This window comes from Periophthalmus magnuspinnatus, chromosome 15, assembly GCF_009829125.3.
Source record: "Periophthalmus magnuspinnatus isolate fPerMag1 chromosome 15, fPerMag1.2.pri, whole genome shotgun sequence".
Classification (NCBI taxonomy): Eukaryota; Metazoa; Chordata; class Actinopteri; order Gobiiformes; family Gobiidae; genus Periophthalmus; species Periophthalmus magnuspinnatus.
The window spans coordinates 20800718-20823624 of NC_047140.1; the positions used below are offsets into that span (position 1 = coordinate 20800718).

General features: G+C 38.1%; 1 protein-coding gene across 8 annotated transcripts in view; it reads right to left on the reverse strand.

Moving 5' to 3' along the window:
• LOC117382809 (actin-binding LIM protein 1) overlaps positions 1 to 22907 on the reverse strand; it is a 71700-nt gene that overhangs the window by 46529 nt on the left and 2264 nt on the right. For 2 of the 8 annotated variants that reach the window (XM_033980042.2, XM_033980043.2), the window contains exon 1: positions 4289 to 4433. The exons of 1 other annotated variant lie outside the window; for it this stretch is intronic. In XM_033980042.2, the coding sequence (XP_033835933.2) occupies positions 4289 to 4310 (22 nt within the window). In that variant the 5' untranslated portion in view covers positions 4311 to 4433. Of the gene's footprint in view, positions 1 to 4288; positions 4434 to 11972; positions 12338 to 14939; positions 15025 to 22907 lie in introns of those variants that run through there. 5 more of the 8 variants (XR_008648972.1, XM_055227319.1, XM_055227320.1 and 2 more) reach the window with 5 other exon arrangements.

The following is a 22907-nucleotide window of genomic DNA, read 5'->3' on the forward strand; positions in this document are numbered from 1 at the left end:
TTAGACCTGTGCTTTTCATGTGTTGGTGTCCGCCATAAACTTAAATACTACAGTTTCTTATAATATACAGTACCCACATGGGAACAATGGCACCAGTAAAATAAGGACTATATGAGAAATAAATTTTCATCTAAATTTGGTTACGAATGTGGTTTAAACTTCTAAATATTATTGTGATGCCATTGTGGAGAATGAAAGGGAACTAATTTCACTTACCGGTAAATATATAGTTAACATTATTGTATTTAAGATGTTACAACAAATCTTGCCTAGTTTTCTAGTGTGACATTTTTGGTGAGGTTTATAATTTCACTTCCTGGTTGGACATGGGCAGCAGATGTGACAGAGAGGAAATTCCATAACTGTTACAACCATACTGTATACTAGGGTCAAAGCTCATCTAAAGAACACAATAGTTATTATTCAAACAACAAAAAATAGGACAACACTGCAACAATAATAAATGATAGTTTTCTGTAAATTGTGTTCCTTATGTGTAAATTGTTTGGAGGAATTTTGTGTACTACTTCCTGTAAATGAACATTTCTTCACAATCTCACACTTGACTGATGTAAAAATATGATTAATACCATTACCAATTCTCATCAAAGTAATAATTAGAAAAACTTGAAAACTTAAACTTGAAAACCTAGCTTTTATATGTCCTTAAAGACTATGTAAACATGTGGAAAAGATATTGATATTAATAGGCCATGTTCATGTGATGTCATTGTAACGAGCTCATAGTATAAATTAAGATTGGGTCTGGTTTATGGTTAACATCTCGGTAATTACTGGGTCTGTCCACATGAAACAAAAACTGACACAAGTTCAATGTCTTTTTTATCATTAGAAAGGAAGTAAAATTCCCATTATTATTAAGATTTAAGAAAATATACAGAGCTACTCGCTAAGGAAAAAGATAAATTCCAGCATTATGCAATTTGTTTAATCTGGTTGGATAATTCACATTTTTATTTAATTTAAATTAAAATGTGAATCAACCATAGAGTTCTACGCCACTAGCACTCCATTTGAATTTACAAACTAGAACATGAATACTATCCAAATGATGTCAAAAATAATGATGATTTCAGTCAAGACATTTTGTACTTGTGATTTCATGCTCCATCTGGCTTCTCACATATACTATATGCTATTTGTGACCTGAAACATTTCTTGACTACACAGAAGGCCTTTGCTGTTGAAAATCCCCGTCCACATGTGAACACGGCATAAAAGCTTTACCAAAACCACACCAAGCTCTGACCATATCCCACTGAGGCTGAGGACCACGTCTCTGCACTAAGACAGGAACATGTGGCACCCAGAGGTTATGGGTGTCCTGCCAGCACTGGGACAGAAGGGACCTAGCAACACTGCAAAAAACACCAATAGGAGTTCAAGTCAGATTATTGATCTAGAAGTATAATACTATAATTGGTATTTTTTTCTATATTTAAAGGTGCACCATATAGCGTTTCTGGTTAAGGGTCTGTCATGTGCTTGCCTCCATTGAGCTGTTGTTTAACCTGAAGTTTTCTATAGTACGTCATTTAACTACATAATTAAACTACACTGAGACCAAAAGGAAGCACTACCTGGCCAAGTTACAGACCAAACCTGTGGGGTTTGGTCTGTAACTTGTGCATTCTTCACAATAAGAATGCACAAGATCTATATAAGCTATACATTTTAGCAATAAAACACCAATAACTGAATAAATGCAACATAGATAAGTTTAATGCCATACAGTGGAACATTCCAGGTAAAGCAGTATAATCTCTATGGATAGCCACCCTTTTTTAGTACTACGGCCAATGGGAAGGGTCTTGATTTGTACATAGTTTCTGTCAAAAGTACGCATTCACTTAGAGTTGCACTATGTACTTGCTTGTCTCCAAGGATGTGATGGTATTATTACTTTCAATGAAACTACTCAATAGAATTACTCACAAAAGTGAAGTCATTTTAACTTATATAATGTATTCTTTTTTGCAGTGTAGCCCTTGCAGCTGGTCCATGTGGTCTGGTCTCTCCACATGACGCAGAGGAGCGAGTCAGAGGACCGCCTCCGTCCTGCCCTGTGCTGTCGGCCTGTAAACAAACTCCACGCTCTGCCAAAGAGAGCCATAAACACATACATTTAGACTAAACACTCCAATATCGCCCACTCACTGCACTGACCGCTTCCCAGACTACAGGGGGCATCTGAGGACTCTCACATTACATATAAGTTTGCAGTGGATTTTTAGGTACAAATGAGCATGAGCTAGCTGTGCAATACATGTACAATAACTCATTCAACTATTCATGGGTGTCAGCTTCCTGTTATATGCAACATTTTGAAGATTTCTTTCCCATTCAAAAGATAATACTTTAAATTAGTAATCGTAATTGCGATGGTACTATATTTTATTATTCCTGTGGCTAAAGGGATTGCAATTAATTGAATTTTAGGCAAGATCAAGCTTGGGTCTTTTTAATCGAGAGTGAGAGTGGTTTGGGGCAGAGTCCAGACTTTGGAGGAAGAAATTAGACTATTTTTCATGTTAAATGTTACTGATTAAAAGTCTACATTGATTATGTTCAGAAAATTAATGTTGAAATCCATTTGTATTTGCCTTTAATAAGACAAAACAAAAAAAGAAAAAAAAAACATTGGATATAGATTCATGTTTTTCACTCCTAAGTGAATATGCCATACTGTCTGACCATTCAAAACAAAACAATAAGGTCAACAAAGATGGACTTTCTACAAGGAAAGTTACACAGAGCATCTTATTTTCTTGTAAGTAATAATATGACATTTGAAAGTGCACTCTAGAATAACATCTAAAAAGCCTGTTTGAACCACTTCTGATTCACAGTGTGGTTTGGCGCTTTAGTAAATTACAGGTTAACGTTAATACAATGTCCCTGGACCGTGGCCTCATTTACTCCACACAGCTGCCTGACCTCAGCTCCAAACGGTGGAACAACACTTCACTCTATTACATTCTTCTTCTGTAAACAGGGAGAGCTGTGACAGAGGCGAAAACAATATAGAAATGTCATTTAAATAAGAGAAACTTTGGGGAAGTCTTCAGGTTTTCCAAAGTACCACACAAGACTAACATGGTTAACCAGAATAAACTCACTGCAAAAATGTGATTACAACAGTTTCCAAGCTGAACTAAACCAGGTCTAAACTAGATACAGTTTAAGCAAGAGAAACACTGGGTTTTAAAAGCGTCTAAAGCAGATCTAAACAGGATCTAAACAGGATCTAACTAAGTTTAATCAGGTTCAAAACAAGACTAAACAGGAAACAACTAACTCTATAGTGGAACTACCTCTACAACACAACTGACCCAGGTCCTAACCAGAACTAACCAGCTCTAAACCAGGACCAAAACAAGACTAAGCCATGAAATCATCAACACTAATGGAAACGTCTCTCCCTCCCTAACAGGACTAACCCAGGTCTAAACCAGGACCAAACCAGGTCTAAACAAGGACCAAAGCTAAACCAAGTCTGAACCAGGACTCGACCTTGAACCAAAACAGCACTAAACCAGAGAACAAGCGAAACTATACTAGAACTTCCTTTAAAGTGGAAAATATTTGGTACCCCTTTTGTGTTTTCTAAATCTTTCCATGTTTACAAAACCACCAATATCTGGCAACCTCACCAAATTACTCAGCTAAAAACACCTTCTCTCTCTTTCCGCCTCTATCTCTATACAGGGGTCTATACACTGAATGAGGCCACAGCACTGACAAAACAATGGACTGTACCTTTTAGATGGTCGCTATAGCAACGGCTGCAGACAGAGGGGCGAGCGAGGAAACAGGGGGAGGCATAGGGGGAGAGATAGCGCACTGGGTTCATAGCGTTGCTGCGCAGTGTGTGTGTGGATGGCAATACGGTCAGGTTTAGCCTAGTAATATGTTCTTATTTCAGCCTATCCCGTTTGAAATCACTGTCTGAAAGCTTAAACATAAACGACAATAGGGTTTTCTATTGGTGTTCTATATAATAGGCCATATGCTTTGTGCTAAGATGCATTAACATAAAGCTTGACGCTGCCAAATTGAGGATCAGCTGGTGGAGCGCTAGGAAAAGGGTGTAGCAAGTATGTATCCGAACTGAAAACATGACAGTTTAGCTTGTGTAAATGAGCGAAAACAGCTAACTACATTGATGAATAACAAACATAGCACTGACAGTTTGTATAAGGTGAACTATATAGGCAAAACATATAGACAGCAGCAACGGCGAAACATGCAGAACAATCATACATACCTTTTTCCTTAACCATGACCATTTGAATCGCAGGGGAAGCCACACAATACTCCAGTGATGTTAATGTATTTTTAGTGAAGGCAGAGGAGAGAGAGAGGCAGAGGTTTGGCGGACAGCGTGGTGCTCCGTTCCTGTCTGACTGTTTTGCTCTGATCTCTCTCCCCTCTCCCCCCTCATTCTCTCTTTCCCTCTCTCTCTCTTTCGCGCTCTCTCTCTCTTCCCTCCCTCGCTCAGCCCCACTGTTGTGTCAGCCGCCTCCTCAATGCAGCAGCCAGGTGGATCCTACTGCCTGCCGCTGAGTAACGCTAACCCTAACTGCCTCCCTCTCCCAAAAAAATATGGTTTTGGGATTTGCATTAAGTTGGTAAAGAGTGAGTCATGCACTGCGCTGGGAAAGTCTGGTACAGTCACAGTGAAGCAGCAAAAACATATCTTTTTACTGGTAAACATACGGTTAAAAGTCATGTTATCAACTGATCATTTAGTCAGCAGCTCAGTGTTGTAAAAAATAAGTGCGAATTCATTTTTAGTTGCACATGTTGAGGAATGTGTTTAGCATATTACTTTACTGCACCATAAGAAAATAGTAAAAAGGATGGAAATTGCACTAGACTTGTCATGATAACTACTATACTGACTTATTGTTCAATATATGAAAGTTGGGACAGTATATTTTAGGGATCAATCTTTTCAATAGTGGAGATTTTTTTCTTATTTTTGAAGTAACACGAAAAGATTTGAGCTGCAGAAGGTTGAAAAAGTAACTTCTATTGCTAATTATTGCTCCATTCTGATATTTCTTTGTTGCTGCTTTGGCCTTTTAATGTTATTGTATATATAAACATTTCTCTACTGGGATAATCCTGCTTCATGTCAGTGACAAGTAGTTACAATATTATTATTTATTGCAGTATATCTCTGTAGCAACCCATCATGCTTCAAAATGTGTTATCGTGACAGGCTGAAATAGCATGGTAACAAAATGATGGTAAATACATTGTAATTTGCCAAGGGAACAGCACATATTTGTCTTTGTACATACCATGGAAATATTATTAAGATGCTTAGTATTTTCTTTTTACTAAAAGTGTGAAATTTGAATAATCAGTTTGACAAATGATGCATTCTTTATGGCAGCCCAGCAGATATGTGGACAATACTTAAATATCCCTGTAGGGGGTAGTTCAATTTTTCTCTGCATTTGACATCACCATCAATGTTATAGAACCAATCTGTGAGGAGTAGTTTATAGTTTCAGGATTATTAGCATATATTAGCAGTTTTCAGACTTGCCTGGGATCCAGAATACACCCTTCTTCAACACTTTACGAAGATGTGAGTGAGTCCCTTTTGAATCTCCCTGTTTATCTGCCAAACATGAAATCATATTTATAGAGACAAAGTTTAATAGTTTAATACTGGGTCTGGTTAGTGGTCTGTCCTGTCAGTTATCCCAGAAGTTGCATTAACAAAATCTATGATGATATCTGTTCATAGTTATAGCCACGTTACCTACCATGTGACGTGAAGGTGTCCATTGTCACACTCGCTGGAGCTTCGTGTGAGAATGGGAGGGCAGCCAGGATATCAGGGGTTAAAGGTCAGATTTACAGAGATCTATCATGAGCCCTGTATTAATAACTTGAGTGGATCCTCTCTAATCCAATTACAGAGAACACGGGAGCGTACGTCCAAGCCACACTCCACCTCTTATATCATGCCTCAAGAAAAAATAGAGCAAAGGGAAAGTCTATTATTATAATTTGAACATGCAAAAGGAGACGGATTAGTCATGGAGCCTATAGGGGTTTGGAGCCAATAACTATCACGAGGGGGCAGCATTGTGTACACGAATCAAGTGGTCCAAACTAGACAACCTTTTTTAGGATGATGAAAAAGTACGATGAAAGTGCTAAAAGAGAAACAAAGCACTGTCACAAATGTATGGAAGCCGCAAAAGTCCAAATCCAAAACAGTTCCGCAAAAACTATACGGGCTGTAGTGGCTCTCTACTCCATCTAGTGGTACAAGGATATCGTACAAGTTATCGTACAAGTCTAGTCAGGCAGCTTCTTTAATTTGAAGCTATACTTAAGCTAGTCCAACAGAACAAAGGCAATTGCACAAAATATCTCCCATAAAGTGACAAACTCTGCATGCTAATTGAGAATTCAAAGATTATAAGTAATGCAATATTTTCATAGCATTTGGTTATTCAGTAACTAATAATTTATTTTAAAACTTGATTGAAGAACAGAAGGTCAAAATAAAGATAAGACTTATTACTGTTATTCATTTCCAACTTCTAATCTGTCCTATACCATACACTGATAGCCCATGTTTAAATTCACACACAGGAAGATAATGAGATTTAGGTCAAAATTATACAAGTGATTGGCCCATCCATCAGGAGTCACATGGTCTCTGTTTGTCCCGGGACAGGGCAGGGGAGGATTAAGTTAGCATCAGCACCCCTCACTATCTGCTGAGCCAGGAAAAGCATTATGTGTTCACAAAACATCCATTAACTGCAGTGTTGACAGTGCCACCTGCTGGAAATCATAAGACATGCATCAACCTGAAAGGGGTGGATTCAAATGTGTTTTCTCATAAATACAGGGGGAGTTGTATTTTGTTTCATTTAAAGGTGCACTATGTAACTTTTCTGGAGGGTGTTGGTCACTTGCTTGTCAACTGTTATTGCCTCAGCTGGAATGAATGTTCCAAAGTAAAGCATTTTATGTCAACTACAGATGTTTTGATTGGTCACTATGAGTAAGGAGGCCTCAAAACCTGGGGGTGTCACCAGCTTGTTTCCATGTAAATATATAAGTTTAATACCATACCGTGGAACATTTTAGGCATAACACAAACACCTCCATGGAGGCAAGCAGGTGGTGGATCCTTCAGCCAAAAAAAGTTATGTAGTGCATCTTTAAGCATGTTTCACTAATCCTACATATTTATACTGTCTGCTTCTCAAGAGTTCAAAATGCTCCGTTCCACCTGCTGATCTCATGAGATGGTCCTGCTCCTCCATGTTTTTAAAGCTGATACTTGTACCTGATCTTTTCAGCACTTAAATATGTATAATAGATTATTGTTAATGTCTTATCTAATCTGCAGTCCAGCTGATATCGTGACATTGAATTTAAAATACAACATGCAAATAATGGTAAACATTTGCAAACTGTTCATAGTCCATAGTACATAAAACGTGAAAGAGCAGGATCAAATCAGGACTAGGAGGAAGTAATTGAAAACTACAGTGCACTGATTAATAACCTATAATTTAGCCAAAGCTTAGACATGTTATAGACCTTATGTATGGTATGACAATAACTATAAGGTACATTCTTTCTGTATTAAAGTGTTGAATAGACTCATTATCATTGGCTGCTGTGTAATCTTTCTTACACACTGGTCAGAGGCTGCCAGGACCACCTCTTGAGCCTAAAGCCAATTATCCACAGTCCTGCTACTGTATTTGTCCCTGTGCAGACACTAATAATCTGGCACTGGCAGGGTGCAGCATGTTGCACAAGACTCAGTGTATAGGCCAACTTCAACACTATAGCTAGACATGAGACTGTTTATCTATATCTAGTCCAGATATAGATGTGTCAGTGTGTGAATTATAACACACTGACAAAAGTGTGGAGACTACTTGCTAAAAAAAAATTAAAAATACTTGCTAAAAATAATAAATACTATTTTCCTGCGGTCAGATCACAATTGAGATTTTATCACAATTTACGTAAACTTTATATTGCTTTGAAGGTTTAACTGAGCCTTCTGCAGAAAGTTCACCCAGGTTAAATCCACCTGACATTTAGAATATTGCTGGGGCTCACCAACAGGAGGTTTGGGTGGGGAAAAAGAGTCTTTGCTTGTGCCGACAGCTGTATTCAAGAGGGAAATTAGTGACTCACAGTTTATCAGTTTTACCAGAAAAGCATCGTCACAGGAATGAGTTCATTTCATCAGCATATTGCCAAGCCCTAATGCGTGTTAATCTTTCCTAATCATGGACTGTTTTTAGCCAAATTGTGGTCAAATATTTTAACGTTAATCTATGTGTCACTCCCACACTGATCAACGGTTTTGGCAAAATAGTTAAAAACTATTATTAAAATAATAGCATTTGGTGGCTGATTTTGTATCTTTCATAGATCTTTCATGTCTAATAGTTTGTTAATCTTATGGCACCATTCTTGAGGTAATTCTTATGTTTACAAACACTAACAGGATCTTTAGACGTGTCCATTTAATCTACACTTTGACACTAGACCTGAGCAGTTAACTCACATGACTCTCTAATCCAATAGGTCACTTTTATAGTAAACAGCAGCAGTTTCAGTGGGATTAAAATTAGCATTCTGGAGATTTGGCACAAACATTTGCTGCTCACAGTCAACATAAAAGCTACTTCGACAGTAGCCACAAATACCCACTCCCCCATAACACACTGTATAATACTTATTTTAGCCAGTCAATACTGCATATTGCATTAAAGGAGATCTACAGAGCAAAATTAACTTTTCAGAGCTTTAAACTGTTACAGTTGGTTTCCCTTCTCATTTACCCTCTTGAAGATGTACATGGAGTGATTCATAAATGTCCGAGCAATCTTTAAGTGCTTATTTTCAGAACACCACATTGCAGATCAAATCCCGTGTTCACCGCCACCGGCATACGCCCACTGCTCTCTACTTACTTCATTTTCCAATTTAAGGATTTTAGGATTTGACACAGTCACGTAGTCATTTTGGCTGTTTGCTAGTGTGATGTGCAGCTATCCATCAGAGACGCAGACAACTGCACAGCTATTTCTTGTGATGCAGTTTGCAGTTACATCAGCTCCCACTGGGTACTGCAGTTTTCTAATGTGGAAGTCAGATGACTTTTATTAAATGTTTTAGATGAATATTGTGATTTAAAATGTACAAATTATAACATAATGTTCCACAGGTGTCATAGATAAAGTCTTTATTAACTCAAACTTGAATTGTGTATTTTCCCCATATTAAAAAAAAAATCTCATTAAAAACATAAAATGATCGATACATATTCATTTGCTAAACAAAACAATGAAAATTTTAATCATTTAAACAAAAAACCTTTCTTTTTCTAAATTCTGAAATTTGCACCAAACCACATGCTTTAATGACACAGATTAAAAAGACCCAAGCTGAATCTAGATTCAAGTTTGATTAACTGCACAGCCCAAACTTGAATACAACTAGAGAAAATCACACAAGCTAGTGTGTAAAAACTACTGAAATAACTGCCAAATGCTCTCTTAACATAATTCATATTAATCCACTTATTCCTGTCATAAGCAGCCTTAGACGGGAATCTGGATATGCTTCAGTTAGATGCTGAATTTTGACATAAAACTGGAAAACATCACACAACTGTAAACATTCTTAACAATAAACTGCACTTTTATTTAGATCTCAAAGTCATTTAAATGTCCACAGTGTCAAGTAAAATTGCACTAATCTTAATGTCATCAATTTTCAGGAGACGAGCTTGAGATGGAGTACCCAACTTTTACACGTTTGTGTAAAAGAAGACCCTAGTGACAAACTCTGCAATTTATCAGGTGCAAACCCAAACAATAAATTGTATTCCTCACTGTGTTCTGGTTTTAGGGCAGCCTGGGCCTTTCTGTTTGGAGTTTGCATGTTTCTCTAGGTGGATTTTCTTGGGGACACTAATTTCCCCAATCAACCCTAAACCAGCACAATCATCAAAGAGTCAAATCCTCCAGCAAAGGTAATCTTGACCAATAGCTCAACATCTGGACATGGGTGCTACACTGTGGTGCCCACTGTTCCTCACAGATTGCCCCAGTGGCATTGAAGGATGGGTAAGTTCAGAAATTTCTGTATGGAGTCATGTTCCTGAACACTAACCATTTCATTCATGTGGCAGTGTGCATGAAAAAATTTGAATCGGAGGTAACAAGTTAAATATCTACTTCCTCCTTTTACTACAATTTCCCTGATGATCATGTCAAGAGTGAAGGGAAGAGGTAACTTTTAAGTGTGGCTTTAAACAATCAGTGATCAATGCCACTTGAATGTAAAATCAAGAAATAAATAAATAATCATTGGGACTTTTGAATAGTGCTGATGCTACATTATTGGACCCATTACCGCTGCGCTTCCTGTCACAGATTGATTTTCTTAAATGAAGAGGTGGCTCCAGACCTTGACTCTATTTGGCTGTTGACCCTGAGGTTACTCCAGCCATAAACCTTATCGAACCCTTGCCATTAGACAAGTTGCAGCATTGACTTCAAATTATTAAAATGTAAAAACTTGCTTATGCCACTGCTATTTACAAACTCCTAAAGTCAAAAAGATGATTACTGCAATCTCTGGCTTGTGTTCAGCAAATACATCATGTTTTAAATTTGCAATTTGTTTTTGTCCTCCTGCCCATGTTGTAATCCTAAGCCCACATGTCTACTCCTCATGTACTTGGCAAAAAGTCTGGGTCCACTCATGTTTACATAATGATGAAAAAGTTATTAAATTCCAAGTAGTATTTGCAGTGTTGCCATGGAAGATTGCCTAGATTGCGTAATGTACATAAGGACAACATAGGAAGTCACTGGTGTCATCCAATTAAAATAAAGCAATCACTAAGTAACAGCTCATTAATTCACTTCTAGACACCTCCTGAGGAAGGGACAACATTGACAGCATGTAAAATGGTTACTGAGAAACTAAACCTGAATTCTTTTTGGGATTATGAAGTTGTAATCCAAAGAAAACACTGACCACATCTGGCTAAGTACATTTCGAAGAAGGCATTACAAAACAAAGTGAAATTAAACATTACAAATAAACTGACAATGTGAACAGCTGGGTACTTTTAGGTCATACATAGATTAAAAAACTCGTGAGAGACCTCCACCAAGGCACTGAATCTCTCAATTATATGCTATGCTATAGGACTCAATAGTGGAGTTTGAAATTCCTATTCATTTTTTCCCATAGAGATAGAAATTTAAAAAGTTTGCTCGGGGGCAATCAGCTATGTGATAACTAATGATGACCACACCACCCATAACTTTATTTGTTTGTCTGTTTCTGAAACTTTATAAACTGCAGCATTATTAAAACAGCTTCTGTTGTGTCTGTTGTGTCTTTAAACTCTCAATAATTGTATATTAAAGGTCTATGGGAAAAATGAATGGGAAATTTACTTCTGGAACTTCATTTCTCTGTAGCTCAACATCAAAGTCTGCTGAACTATAACCTTTAGCTGAAAGGCAAATCCAATGCTGTAGCAGCTGTTCCACATAGTCCGACATCTAATAATTGCAAAGAAACTACTAAAGAAACACATTTTACATTGGGGGTGCCTTGAGATAGGAGTGAGCATCTCTACCCTTACCTTGCATTCATATCTATATCTATATTACCAAATCTATACAATGATCTGGCTAATAAAGTAAAGAAATCAAACAAGAAAACAAATTAGTCCATAAAATGTTTAGGTTGCATCTGTATCTTCAAACCAAGAGGTGCCAACTCAAGTTTTGCTTGTAATAACAGTTTATGACATGATGCTTGAATGAAATGAAATGCTATAGAGAGTTACAACTAAAGTATTCCAGTAGATTGAATCCGTGCTCTGGTGAATACAATCAAGAGCATCTTCATACCTGTAGACATGTCATGCAGCCTCTCACTCAGATAGTAGTCGTTGGGGTTCAGGTAGGGCATCTGCTCCAGGTACTCTTTAGGAATAAGGTACAAAACTTCTGCAACCTGTCCATCCTCGATAATAGACATGCGTTTGACGGAACTTTTCCTTTTTACGCGAACTTTGTCTACACTATTACTCCTGTTTGAGCTGCACAGTTTGCCCAAGCTGTTTAAATTGGGCAAATTAGGCATTGTATCTCCGTCTTCCTCCACCGACCCGCAGAAAAATCCAAAGCACCAAAGATAGATCTGAGCCAGGGTCCAAACCACCGGCAATAACTAAACACAAAACATGGATGGACACAATTCTTCTAGTTTTAGGCACAAAATACAAAGGCTAATAGCTAAAAACCCCAATAGAAAACCATGACATTGCAATGAAAGCAAAAGTCAGGTGTGGTAGAGCCCAACAGGTGACTCAAGAGCCGAGAGGACCGGGGAAAGGACTTAGGCTTAGAGTCTGGGAGTGTCTTCAGCCACAGTAGGGCCCTAAGCGGCTTACAGAGCTGACGTTGGATCCATGATTATCTCCTGGGAGGGGTCAGAATCAGCAGCGAGGACCAGAGCACCGTGAGAACCTGTGGCAGTTACTATGTTTGATCTGTGCTCTTTTTAGATCAAGTGAGAATGAGGTGAAAATAGCCACTTTCCTAAATAATAGACTGGTATTACTACAACATGTAACTAGCCAGAATATGATTGTAGGCGTATTATATGCTTATATTTCTTTGCTTTGGTTACAACGGTTCATGCTTTTCTTGCGATTTCTGTTCCCTCTGATAATGATAAAAAGCATGTTATCAACAGTGTAATAGGTACATGTATGCATAAAATTAAGCCCTTAAGTGGCTAATCACAGTAAATCTTACAATAGCCGACAAGGAAATACCACTAACATTTGACTAAACTTGGGTACAGCAATTACCATAGTTCTAGGACTACTCTGATCATGATAAAATACTTCTACTACTGTCAGGGTTGTACATAAGATAATAAGAATGACACAGAATAATGAAATTAATTAATGTTCAATAGTTATAAAGGTTCATTTATAACTTATATAGTTTAAATTCTGGTGATTATCATCTATCTAACATAGAAATGCCCACAGCTTTTACTATAGATTGTGGCCTTCCATAACCAAGGTGTCCATATATCTTCCACTAGGGCCATAAAGAGGCTTTCACATTGACCACAAAAACCCAAAGGTCTACAGATGCATAACAAGCACTGTGAGAGCATTTTGACTTGGGATGCTGCCAGTGTTCTACAAGGGCAGCAGACAACAGCAAAGGCAGACAACACACAAACCACATTCACTCAGGGGAGCTTCAAAAGTACAAAAGTACATTGAATTGTGAGGAAATGCCACAGATGAGTGTCCATTATATAGAGCAATCAGAGCAAAGATGGAGGATTTGGATCAGTAACAAGGAATGCATTATGGTAAAACAAATAATACATTTTTTTCCAATAACAAATCAGATGTCATAATAGATCCAAAGAGCATTTACATTCCTAATGAGACAAACAAGATGAGGACACTGTCAATACAGGAATTTAAGACAGGTAAATTCTATAGATTATACAGAATTGTGGATTATTGTAAGGAAGCTGACATGTATTCTGGGCCCAGTAAATGGAAGCATGGAATGTGTTGCTGCAAATTAAGGTCACCTTCATTATTTTTTGTTTATCAGTCATAGGGCATTTGAGTCATCCTTTTTTCTAACCCCTTTATGACACTCATGTTGCACTCAAATGCAAGATGCCAAAAGTGCATACACATCTGAAGTGAAATGACAATATTACATTATAAGAAGGCTACAGAGAGTTCAAGTTGGCACAAAGCATTGTCGGTGCACTATGTAACTTTTCTGAGGGAACAGTATGGCACTAAGCTTATATATGTGTTCTCTTTACTTTAGATTTTCTATCCAGGATCACCATAGCAAATAAACATAACTGTCCTTAGTATAGTAAGTAAAGTGCATTGTTACTCATCACCCTAATGCCTGATGAAGTATTGTACACACACAGCCCACTCATATCACAGTCACATCTGAGGTTAAAATTGCTGAGGCGATGAAAAGCACAGCACACAATGACAAAGCAGAAATGCCCCTCTCTTACTGTGAGGGAATGTGGCTCGACCCGCACTTCAAAATTAATGAATTTCCTCTTTGTCTGAAACGGAGGCGGGATGGGACAGCTGGGATTGGCTCAATATAAATCACACCAATGTTTACATCTCTTTACCCAACTCCATCAATGCCATCTGGTTGTTCTGGTGGCCGATCCCAGACAGTTATATGGCACCATAAAAGGCAGTGGAATGGAATAGGATAGAATAGAATGAGAGACATGGAATTTATTGTTAGTAGGATATGGATTTACCAGTGTAGAATTATATGGTATAGAATAACATAGAAGATTGAATGGAAAACTGAATTAAACTTTGAATTCTGCATGCCTACACTGGGCAGTTCATTAATGTCTGGAGATCATTTTTTTTCTTCCTAACAGTAATTATATATGATTAAATATTATTAGAATTGATTTGAACAATTGTAATTTGACATTTTGCAAGTTTTTGGACGCTTTTGACAATGTGGGTTATAATTTCATTTTCATTTCTTGCCAACATCATTTCTATGCATTTCTATCACACATTGCAACGGCTACAAAATAGATTAGAATTTATAACCTTAATTATTACCTGCAGCTAGATTAAATGGCTGCACAAATAACAACACAAGCTCAAGACAACCAGCCTTAGCGGTGAATCCCCATTACAAAAATAAACAATTCATTACTCTATCTGCCCCTCATGCGCTTTGCTATATCCCATAGGAAACCACATGCTCCCCTCCCACCTCTTCTCTACACCTCTGTCCCATACACCCAACTGTCCCGTGTCCTACCGTCCAGTCCGAAGCACGAGGTAATCTTTTGGGCGTAGTTGCAGATGCCATCGTAGCCGGGCTTCTGCTGCGGTTTCATTGTACTCCTCTCCCCCATCTCTGCTCACTGCACAGTCCCACTAGCACCCCGTCCTGTCCAGCGATTTCACTCTCCTTCTTCCTTAGGGTTTATTAATAATGCAAGCTCCGGACAAGCACCTCGCCCCCCTCACGCACGCAGGCAGGGGGGAGAGAGAGAGAAGGGGGAAAAATGCTGATGCAGGGAGTTGCCGTGGTGATGGAGACCAGAGCAGCTCTACCCAGTGGCGTCAGATTGGGTTACTGCAGGATGACTCCTCTTCCTCCCATAAACCATTGATCATTTAGATGCGCCGCAGTGTAACAGGTACGGGGCCGGAAGTGGTCCAAAAAGGGCAGCTTACGAAGAGGAAGTTCTAGCGATCTTTTTATAGTCGTTTTCATTTCTCATCATTAAATATTGATTATAATGAAGGACTTGCTACATAATGAAATGATCCAGATTCTCCATGTGACACTGAAGCATATAATAGGGCACCAAGATTAATCACAATTTAATCGAAATTTGACTTAATGCAATTAGTGAATCACAATTTTTGAAATACCCTACTTTGACCCACACACAACAAAATATCCTGCCTATTTCTCCATTAAAAACGCTAACTCTGTAGTCCACACCGCATTCCAAATTATTATGCAAATTGCGTTTAAGTTTTGTTTTCCAGTGAAACTCATGGATGGTATTGTGTCTAAGGGCTCGTTGGGTCATTGTCGAGCAATATGGGGAAGAAAAAGGATCTGCCGAAAAGTAAGAAATAGTTGACTACCTTGGGCAAGATATGAAAACCTTAAGACTTAAGCGTGATCATCGTAGTATTAAGAGATTTGTAGCTGATTGAGAGCACACACAAAATTGTACAGATAAAGGCACAATGATGAATGTTTCTGCCAGACAAATACATCGGGTTAAGAGAGCAGCTGCTAAAATGCCATTACAAACTAACAAACAGGTATTTGAAGCTGCTGGTGCCTCGGGAGTCCCGCGAACATCAAGGTGTAGAATCCTCCAAAGGCTTGCAGTTATGCATAAACCTTCTATTTGGCCACCCCTTAACCAATGCTCTCAAGCACAAATGGCTCCAGTGGGCCCAGAAATACATATATTTAAGGAATTAATTTTTAAAAAAAATTAAAAGAAAAGTAATAAACGATTGTACCTTAACTACCGTAAATTGGATTCTAACTCTACAATAAAAAAAAAAAAACAAGTGTCTCAATGAAAAATAGTACAAAAGTCATTGCAGCTACTTAAGTAACAAATAAAGAGTAACAAGAGACACAACTAAACGAGTGGTGAGCTGGAAACAGAACGATCCAGCCGCCCCGAGCTGACAGCAGTCAGGCTGTTTTTATTGGACCCGCCCCATCAGGTGGACCTCCCTGGATTGGTCGAGAGGTAAGGTGCTTGTCCAACCCAGCACAGGGACAGCTACGACCAACTAGAGTCCGGGCTTAAGTCGAAGCAGCGAATCTGAATTTTGCATGTACAGAACCTACTTATGGGTTAACTGTCTAGCCCAGCTTCTTGCCAAAATTAAAACAACGTTACTTTTCCTGTTTACTGATGGCTATAATTTTTCAGACTATATATCTTCTATCCCTCTGGACTTTTTTGACAGGGATCACCTGAAGAGTCAATTTTCACATTCTTAAATGATATCAATCAGTTGTTGCAGTAATTTGAGAAATGTATTGTATTTTGCACATGTTGTCACGACAATGCCTGAAAACACCCATATTATTCCATAATAGTGCATCAGCATTTCCAATGTGTATTAACTTTAGTGACAAGCAAAAAACCTGCAATAGCACAGAGACAAGTGGCGCGTTAGCACCATCCTGAGGGAGTGCTGGGTCGGCCAAGTGCAAAGTGCGGGCTGTGAGGGCCATTCGATGCTGCTTGCAGCTTTAATTAACATTGTATCCTGAGATCCATAAATAAATAAAATGAAAACACATTAAAAAGTAAATCAATATGCGAAATACATATTTTACACAGCGCTGCTGAGACCTGCAGTGACCTCACAGTTCTGTAAAAGGTTCTGTAAAACTTTACACAAACACTCGAGAGAGAGATCGCCACACATTTCAGAGCTCAGACTCAACGGATAGAAGAGAAAGCAGATACGATGGACCACATGAACAAGATGCCCTCAGAGCAGCAGTGGCAAAACCAAACCCTACTCTAAACCATCAGTGAGGAGTGGTGTAAACAGGAGGACTCTCAGTGCAGTGCCAGCCTCTGTCCCACCTGCCAAGCTTGTGAAAAACAACATGGTAGAGATGATGGAGGGGATCACATCTGGGACGGCTCGCCTGACAATTTGTGAAGGCGTCAATCTCAAAAATACATGGTCAACAGGCCCGGACTAAACTGTCCAGGGATTGAGAGCAGGACCTCCAGTGTCCATCAGCACAATCCCATCCTCCAGGCTTTGGTCCAAAAGGGATAATTCAAAAAACACCAAAAACCCAGTCAACCCTGGAAGAAAAACTCAAAGAAGGTGTGGAAGGACTTGGCGAACCACTACAAGAGACAGCCAGTCCCTCACAAGGTCCAGGGGAAGATACTAATTCAGACCAAACAACAGGACCTGGTCATGAAAGTCAACATCTCAGGAGCCCAGGAGAGGGTGGTCTGGGTCCAGCACACCTGTGCACCGGTGTATCAAGGTGCTAACCACGGTGCTGCTAACCAAGGTGCTGCTAATTATAATGCTTACAATGGCCCCTTCCCAAGGTCCCACAAAGAGTGATAAGTGGAGGAGCAGGAGGAGATGGTACGCGTACAAACTACGGAGCATCACAACGAGGAGCAGAAGGAAATGTATCAACCCAGCTACAAACAGGACAATCGTACAGTCTGTAAGGAGTCCAGGAAAAGCTGGAGGAGGTCAGGCCTATGAACTATTAACTCGATTAACTCTTCACTGTTGAACAGTTCAAACGCAAATAAAAAAGCTGCAACTGCAAAAATGAAATCAGTGTTTCTGTTTTAATGAGCAATACTAAGTGAGAAGTGATGCAATTTTTGTGAAAGTACTGTTTACGCCTACACTACTCAATTTTCTTCTGCCTCTAGCATATACCCATACATGTACAACAAAAACTTTATTTAGTCATATGTCAGCTTTCAAAATGAGTAAATATTTAAACACGCAGGCCTACTTACAATTAGCTGCAGCTACATTGACAGTCAAAATAGGATTATTATCAGCATTTTGGAGTTAAAACAACAAGTCCGGGAAAAGGTAAAGCAGAGTTAAAAAACTAAAATAATACAGAATAAAAGAGTGTAGCCATGGTTGCATTACAGTACATCAGGGGTATATGTAGTGCTATATGGTAGATCTGTGCAAACATGTTCTGAAATGTCATTCTTGTATGAGTTTGTATGTTCATATTTCCATCATTTTGGCAATTCTATTTGAATAGAATCATATTATGAAAACATACATTGCAAATCTAATCATAATCACAATGTTTGTCAGAAAAATTGCAATTAGATTTTTTTTTCCAAAACGTTCAGCCCGATAATACAATGATAACTGCTTCCTTCCTTTTGGCTTGGCTAGTTGTTATTGCTACATCATATCATGATTTTTATCAAGCCTGGAAATAATAACCTAAACTATAATTAAAAGATAAATGATGATAGATGATGATAACATTGCTGGATATACAGTATGAAACTCTCATTCAATCTGGTTGGTCAGATTTGACCTATTCTGTATCTTACTCACAGTCTTACATCACAAAGTGGGATAGTGCATCGCAAGTCAACCATAATAAAATGACTGACAAATTGGGTCATCAATGTACAGTAGTGTGGTGTAAGTCACTGAACTATCTGGTACAGCAATCATTGGCTTATACATGAGAAGGCTTTAGTGCATAAAAGTTACACGCAACAAAAACAGCCATATACACTTTTGTATCTTTCTTATAGATATATATGAAGCAGATTACATTAAGTAACCATAAAATCATGTTCAAACATTAATCTTTCAATGTTTAGGTGTCTTGCTTATGGGCACAATGGCAGTATGCTTCAGAAGTTGCATTGTTTGAACTGGCCACCTTCAGGTTAGAGAGCAAGAATTTCTACAAATTGAGCTCCAGCCAAAATAAAGACCATTATGAATGACAGTGATTTCCCATTGTAGATAACAGTGTCAAGATTGTGAGGAAGAGGCTATTGGAATCCAAAGCAAATTTCCGTAGCCAGCATTATCCCACTTCCAGTCCAGTAAGTTGGTTTAAAATTGTGCAGTAGACTAAAAGAATGAAGGGCTTAAAAGGGCCAAGATGAATAATAAATGCATAAGAACCACCAACCCAAACATCAGTGGAGCAATTACAGCCAAACAGCCAAGTACAACAATGAGAGAGGTTTGAACTGTAGGGAAACTCGATAGGCCAGAGCTGCAGAAGAAACATGGATTCAACAATTTCAAAGGATTTTTAACAATACGTATCAAAGCAGATTGTTGACATTGTTGTTGTTGGTGGTAGTTAGTGCTATATTGGCTTTTTATGGCTTTTTTCACAAACTTCTAGCAGGCAGAGACAGTTACGAACCTAAGATGTGAAAGCTCAACATAACCTAAAGATGATAATTTGGGCGGTTAATCCAGTATTTCCTTTGGAGTTTACATTTGTTCACATAGCAACTTGAACCAATATGGAGGTAGGTACAAAAAAACATAAATTAAATGAAATAAAAAATTTCTGGTTGACTAAAGACATGTCCAATTGATTAGTCTAATCTAAAACTAAAAGAGGTGGTGTGGTTAAAGCTCTCTAAAGTATTATGTATCACTATGTACACCTGCACGGGAGGTCATGCAAAAACAACAATTTATGCAGAAAAAAGCATATAAGGAAACAATGTATCTATAAAAAGACTCAAGATTCAATTTTTGAATCATGATTTTAATTTGCATTTTTAAATACCAAAAAAACTCAGTCACTAACTTCACTCACTCCTTTCTGTTGTTCAACATCTACGTAAAATGATTAATTAACCAACACTAAATTATTAATTGACTAATGCAAAATTTCGTCAAGTAACACACCATCAAGGTTGCATTATGATATGGAGCGATAATCGTGGATAAAGGAGCATTCCAAGCTCAAATTGCCCAGTCCTAATCACTTTCACTGGAGGAAGAGTATGGCTGCACAAACTCAAAAGAAAACAAATGTAATTGGGGCTATTTTCTCTACTTCCTGCATTTCTATGGGAAGAAAAATCCTGAAAGATCTTGTGATAACATATTTTTCCAGGATTAGATGCAACACTAAAAATACTGCAGCTATTAACAAAGAGTTGAGGAATGTTGAGTGGTTTGGATAAAATTCACCTTTGTTCTAACAAGAGTTGAATGTACACCTTTATATATATTAATGTAATGTGACACTATAATAATGCTCTATAGTAACAATACACTCTGTGTACAGCACAGGCACTGGCTCACTGTGTCTCAAAGCTAACAGTCACTTTTATTAAAATCAGAAAACATAAAATAAACAACCTATTACAATTCAAATTAATTAAAATAAAGGCTACCCAGTTATTTTTATATGTAGAATGCTTCAGTTCATTGTGCTGTTTTAATATTCATTCATAGCATTGAGGCATAAACATCTCTTTTTCTAAACATGGTGTCAATGTCCTTCAGTGAAGTTTTCATTTTATTTATGTAGTGTTGTCATGTTGTCAGTGACGTCCATCCACTGCTGCCTGTCCACTACCTGATCTTTAAGTATTTATTTATTCTAGTGTGACTTGTGTGACTTAACAGTATGTAATTTGTCAACAATCTGCTTTGACAGAGACAAAACAGGAAGTAGTATCGCTAATAATGAGATTGTGGCGCTACTGTGCCTAGAGATGGGATATTAAAAGATATTATCACAATAATTATTAAAGCGAGGCAGTATAATGTCCTCATATGTGGACACCAGGACTTTGTAAAGAAAAAAAAAGTATTGCTGTGCAATCAGCTGCGCAAAATGCTGTTCAGGTAGTGCTAACCTATGGATAGCAAAGTCGACACAAACACGGATTTATACAAATCCAAACTAACACAAACTAAATGCAATACTTTATTTCACATGGTATGTTACTTATGATAGATATTTTCAGCTCAAGTTTGCCAAACAAAGCAGGATGATTGTCTCGTACATGTGCGTGTAAGTTGCTGGTGTTCGCCCTCGGAGCCGCAACTTTTTTCCGTCTGTCTCTGGAGATTGGTGACTCATCTTGTTGGTTTTGTTTTTCAAATCCATAATAATTCCACACACCGGACTTCACCTTCTTGAGTGGAGGATATGTCATCGGGATCCAGATCCATGTCCACAGCCATGACAGTGACTGATGGTGAAAAACTATCCCAATTCAGAACAGGCACAGAAACTAACAAGTGTTATTGCTATGACAGAGGGCCCCCTTGTGGACAAACACCAGAACTAACATCTCAACATTGTATTGAAACCGGAAACATGAAGCAGTCTGGTGCCGTAAAGGCAATTATAATCGTGTGCGATGATCATGACTATTAAAAACTACCATGAACGATTAATTGCGGACCTTTTTATCATGATTAATGATATTATTGTATATCGTTCCATCTCTACTGTGCACAGAGCCTATTGCATACTGAGACTACTGTATTTACTATGCATGAGAACAACAATACTGTCAAAATTGACATTGACACATTTTTAGTATCCTGAAAATATTAATTACAATTATATTTATTTAGGCACTCCATTAAAACTGTGCTGTGGATGTCTAAACAAATGTTCAAGTATAGCATCACCGTGAAAAAAACACTAACACTAAGGCTTGTGCAGAAAATGAGCACCTTACCTCTGCAAGTTTCTGTTCCTTTTTCATAATAGTCGATGAAGTCATTATGCACATGCAAATCTTCAAAATTATATCTCACCTCTTATAGTGTATTACTAAAGGATAATATCCAGGCATTCATTTGCATTCAAGTATTGTGATGCCCACCTCTTCTATAGGTTATTTTATTATCCCCGTAGGATCCCTCTCGAGATCTTAATACCTATAATAGCTTCTTTATCTGCCACAATAAATGAATACAACTCCAGTGGTCTAACCAGCACAGATACAATTGTGTGTAGAGTTTTGTAGTATAATGTGTGTGATGTGGTTACACCTCTTGAATAGTGATTGAGTGCTCAGAGCGACTTGAGTGTGCTAATCAGGCCTCTGGACCACAGGGGGGCTGTAAACCAGGGGTTCTGGCGCCATTGATTCTAATACAGATCATCAGACCATCAGTAATGCAACCACTAACCATTCAGAATCATGTACGGCTATCTTTAACACCAGCCTATTTTAAAAACGTTAAATATAGATTTATTCATACTAATTTTGGGTACTGGGGCATATCTACGGAGATCAACATTTGTGACGTTACAGAAACAGCTTTTGAAAAATAATTATAGCTTGTGTGGTCATTAGTTTCCACATTGCTGATTAGCCCTTAGGAATCTTTTCAATATACATTTTTCAGAGATCTATGGGTGTACTGTCGGTGGCACAAGCAAGAACACACTTTAACCCAAGACAAGCAAAAAAGGTAAAAATCCCCCAACTAAGGTAATCCTGATCAAGCCTCAAGATATGGCACTGCGGTGCAAACTGCTCCTGACATGTTGCCCAGAAGACATTGAAGGATGGTTCAAATGCACAGGACAAATTTCCCCTTTATACCTTAAGGAGGATATTCAGACTTTGTAGATATTTAACCCATAACCTTCAAGCTAATAGGCAGAACTACTAACGACTATAATTCTCTAAGTTTTGTACATTCTATTATGATTTTCCGGTCATCTTATCAGCCTTTGTAA